This window comes from Hevea brasiliensis, chromosome 3 (assembly GCF_030052815.1).
Source record: "Hevea brasiliensis isolate MT/VB/25A 57/8 chromosome 3, ASM3005281v1, whole genome shotgun sequence".
NCBI classification, from domain to species: domain Eukaryota; kingdom Viridiplantae; phylum Streptophyta; class Magnoliopsida; order Malpighiales; family Euphorbiaceae; genus Hevea; species Hevea brasiliensis.
In genome coordinates this window covers 101,607,559-101,612,449 of record NC_079495.1, presented here as the reverse complement: position 1 = coordinate 101,612,449, position 4,891 = coordinate 101,607,559, and the positions used below count along the sequence as shown (strand labels likewise).

Sequence of the window (4,891 nt, the reverse complement as noted above, 5' to 3'; positions counted from 1 at the left end):
TTTTAATTAAATACAATATTTATAAGTTATTTATATTATTCTGTAAATAATAATAATTATTTAATTTTTAATTATTCTTTTAATTATTATTATTTTTTATAATACTACTTTAACATTTATTAATTAAAATATTATTTTATTTAAAATATGATTTTTAAAAAATTAAGACCTTTTATGATTAAATATAATACTTAAAAATTATTTATATTATTTTTTTATAAATTTATTTATATAAAATATTATTTATCATATGTTACATTTAGTAATAATTTAATTTAAAATTAATTTAATAGTAATAATTTATTTTATTTAAAATATAATTAAAAATTAAATTAAAAAATAAAAATTATAAATTACCCATGCTATTATGCTAGTATATAAAAATGAGAGAGATGACAAATTATTTAACTCCATGTGATAAGATGACAAAATATTTAATTCCATATAATAATTTTTATAGTATAATTCTAAACTATTTTATTAATTTTAAGATGTATAATTCTTAAATTTTTATAATTAAATGAAATAATAAAAAATTTAAGAATCCTTAAATAAAAAATTTATAAATTTTTAAAATATATCTGCTATTTTTAATTAGTTAGCCATAAACATTATGGTAATAGTAATTAAAAGAAATATTTAATATAAAAAATAATAATTACTTACATTAATTATTATAATTATAAAATATAATAATTTTTATATAGTAAATGTCACGTGGCAGCATTAAAATTTAGAATGACACATGGTAATAAGACGAAAAAACTTCATTACTTTATATATAAGAGAAAACCTCATTGCCATATGACATAGATGCATTAGTTTTAGAATCTTATGTAGCAATTCAGAAGAAAACTTGCTTGTTTTAAATATTGTCACGTTGCATAAATATGAAAATTTTGAAATTCTACATAGCAGCACCAGAAGAAAACCTGTATGTTTTATATATATATAGATTAAATTTTGGATAGTCTGAGCAATTTAATCCCCCAGGTGATTCCATGAAGAACGGTGTTGCCTTTCCTTCCCCTTCCTCCTCATCTTAAACTGTTACAATGCAATAATTGTTGATAAGATTACTCTGTTTTGATTTTTTTTTTTTTTCTGGGATAATTATTCATGAGTGTGAGAATGGAGATTTAGATTTGAGATTGAAAGAAAAGGTAAATTAGGTATAGGATTAGAAACCATTGATTCTGCATCTCGTGGAAATTGAAACTATCAAATTGAATTGAACCAAATTATTCAATATGACTTTTTTATTAAAAAGGTTCCATATCACTTAAATATTTTGAAGGATCCGATCTATTTGATTAAATTGATTTGGTTTGATTCTTAATTAAACCAACGGATTGCTCACCCTTGTTTTTAAAATTTATGGTTTTTGCATACTATGCACAAGAAAATACATTTAAGCCATGTATGACTCCAAATTTTCCATGTGGATAGAAAAGGCAAGAAATTTTATAAAGTGATTTATGAGCACATGCTCTTTCTCTTACAATAAAATAACCCACATTTCATAATCTTTTTTTTGTCGGTAGATAAATATACACACACGGCTCAGTGAATGAAATGAACGCTTGTTAAAACTATAATAATTTTAATAAGGTCCTTGTTTCTATGTAAGTCACACACGCATACGATCTACAATCGATGTGAGATCCTGAAAGATCAGTCCCTGGACATACCCAATTTCACTTGCATACCTTAACCAGAGCCATATCGGGATACTCATAACTAAATTCTTATGAATATATGCTATACTAGTGCACAGTCTGCTTGATATTGATATTTAAATTATTTTCGAGAAAATCTATTTTAAATATATTAATAATAGACTATTAAAGTTATTTAAATTTAATATGTTTTATTCATAAAAAAAAACTCATAAATAGTTAAATAATTTTTTCAAACAATATTTTTCAATGACATCTAAAAATTATATTTTTCTTTTAAAGTAAATTTCAAATTCAATACCAAACAAACTCATACTAGATTAGGTTCCTCTAATCAAAGCAACCCAAGTACCCAATTGCTTTATTTGTTTGGTGGCTGGAACTCCTTTGATAGTTAGTTAATCTTCACCCATTTTGCCTAAAGACTTGGATCACTCTACTCCCACATTATGACCACTTGGGGTCCATTTTACCTTTATTTGAGTTGCTTTTTTCTTTAGATTGCATTTATACAAGAGGTAACATAATGAGTAAAAAGTTACAAAAGTAATATTTTAGAAAGTAATAATTAATAAAGTAAAATATATTAAAAAAAAAGTTAAAATTTAGGGTAACAATTAAGTGTGTTTGGTATAAAAGAGGGTTAAGCTCTCATTGAACTTCTAACTTTATGCCAAATGTACTCTTGGACCTCTTTTTATTCTTTACCAGCCCAGCTCCGGATAAAAAGAAAATGTAAAACTTGACTTAGGAGGAAGTTGGTGGAGACCAAGGTTGAAAAAGTGATCATTTCATATCTCATCTTTCCTGTCTTCCCATTAAAAAAATATATATATATTTCCCTTTTTTTTCAGTGATTTGATTGTATTTTAATTGTAGTCTAAGTTAAATGTGTGCAATGGATTAGTATGATTTTGAATCAAGCCAAAATAATTAAAAAACTAATTAACAATAACTAAACAAAATTAGGGATTGAATTCAACTAAAAATCAATCAAATCTATTTATAAAAAGAAAATCTTAAATAAATTGACGTTTGATTCGAATCTTGTTCAGCTCATGAGATTCTAGTGACCTTTGGAGCTATCAGTAGCTGAAAAACTTGAAAAATAAGGTCAGCTGCACTTTCTTAAATAAGTTGAAATCATCAACAATTATCAGACCATTGCAGCAATGTTCACCAAAAGTAAGCAAATTTTTCTTAAAGAAAAAAAAAAGCGGGTCAAATTGAATTGGACCGTTGGGTTCAACTATCGATTTTGATTTGATTAACAGTCCTAGAAATGAATCGCCCTTGAAATTACCTATCTTATACCAAATTGAAATCGTGAATCGGGTAACTCCAAATTCAAATTTAATTTATCTAATTTTAGTCAATCCTGATTCTGATCCAGCCATGACCATGTGTACTGTGCATACTATATGTAAAGAAGGAAGGAATATGGTTGATGGATCTAGTTTATCCAATCTAAGCTGGGCCGAATCTGAACTTGCAGACTTTTAATAATAACAAAAGATTTAGATACAACGGTGGAGCGCCATTTACGCCACTCATCTGCCACCCGACAAACACATTTTTAACAGAGACATTTTCAATACATTAGAATTTTAAAACCACATCGATAAGAGGGATGATTAAGCAGTCAATTAAAATAAATTAAAAGGATGAGAAATTTGTAAGTCAGGATCTCGAAAGTCATATCTCATCTGGGGCTTGAACTGGACAACAATATGCCAACACGAGTAGGTTTCCTAGCTGATTTTACATGCAGTTTCTGCATTATAATACACAACAAAAACATATAAATTAAGCTAAAAAACAAGAAGAATTTGGCCACATTCCAGCACTGAGCAAGTTGAGTTGAGAACTTCAATATGGGTTTTTGCCCTTTTCTTACCTTTTCATTGTGTCTCGTAGAACGACAGAACAAGGTAAGAGGAGGTGCAGGACAAGGCGTTGTCGTTTTAGTGTCTTTCTTGTAATATTTCACAGTTTGTCCCACTCTTAAGCTTTCAGTCTTCGTCTCGGGGAAAGTATAAAATTCAATGAAATCCCAGTTGGGTTTTAGTTTCACAAGCCATTTTCGCTTACAATCCAAGCTAAGCAATGTTCTTCCACTGACAGTATTTTTCATTTATGGGCCTATTTTTGGCTCTATTTAATGTAACCAACAGTTCTCAGATGTTTCCAGTTTGCTATAAAGGCTCCCTTAATAGATTCGTGAGAATGCAAAGTAAAAAATTTAAAGCTAAAACACCTTTTCTTTTTTTTTTTATTAAAAAATTAAAAAAAATAGAGATTCAAATATAATTTTATTAAGCGAATAATATATTTTTAATCATCAAAATAAATCAATAGTTAATACTTTAGCTTTTAAGACAAAATGATATCATTACTAACACATAAATAAATGAAATTTATATATTTAATATTAAATTTTATTATTTATTTTATATATTAAATTTATGATATTTGAGTTTGAAAAACAAAATAATGAAATTTGTATGGTTGTTAATGGGGATGGCACACTTTTCTCATTTTTAGTCTCTATGCCATGGTGGTTTATCTTATTTTTCATCTTTTTCATTGTAACATTTCCTTTAATATTAATCACACTAAAATGCAAAACTAAAATATGAATACATAAATCATTAAAAATATATAAGTTGTATTATTTAAAATCTATCATTCATAATATAATAATAAATATCCATTTTTTTTAATAAATATCGATTTTGATGCTAATAATAAAATATTAATATTTTAGGATAGATTATATTGATATTATTAAAATAATTTCATCAAGGTTGACTGAAAATTTATTTAATAAAAATAAAAATATTTTCAATTTAGAATTAATTTAAAAATTAATTTATCAATTTATTAATTCAATCACTCAATTTGATATGAATTTAATAACTATGGCTTGTGCCACTAAATTGATGTTGAATGGTATTGAATGAATAGTAAATGAATTAAGCTATTTATAAATGGATTCACTTAATTAGATAAATGATTAATTAATTAATTAAGTTGCTATTATTTTTCTTTTTTGAGTTTTTTAATAAAAATAAAAAAAAGTCATTTAAGTGAAAAATAGTTAAAAAAAGGGAAAAATGCCACGTAGACCACATCGGATTCTCGTTTGACCAAAATAATAAAGAAATTTGCCTATATTAAAAAGAAAAGAGGGAGACTCCCAGTGTTGCCCT

General features: G+C 25.7%; 1 protein-coding gene across 1 annotated transcript; it reads right to left on the bottom strand.

Moving 5' to 3' along the window:
- Positions 1-3,247: 3,247 nt before the first annotated feature.
- LOC110669882 (uncharacterized) lies at positions 3,248-3,819 on the bottom strand. Its single transcript, XM_021831724.2, has 2 exons — positions 3,577-3,819; positions 3,248-3,453 (listed from the first exon to the last, which is right to left on the bottom strand). The coding sequence occupies exons 1-2, from the start codon at positions 3,811-3,813 to the stop codon at positions 3,382-3,384; spliced, it is 309 nt and encodes a 102-aa protein (XP_021687416.2). The 5' UTR covers positions 3,814-3,819; the 3' UTR covers positions 3,248-3,381.
- Positions 3,820-4,891: the final 1,072 nt, after the last annotated feature.

Coding starts and splice junctions, on each gene's coding strand:
- LOC110669882 (XM_021831724.2), bottom strand. CDS start 3,813: ATGAAAAATACTGTCAGTGGAAGAACATTGCTTAGCTTGGATTGTAAG. Junction 3,454..3,576: donor CTACGAGACACAATGAAAAG/GTAAGAAAAGGG, acceptor ATTATAATGCAG/AAACTGCATGTAAAATCAGC.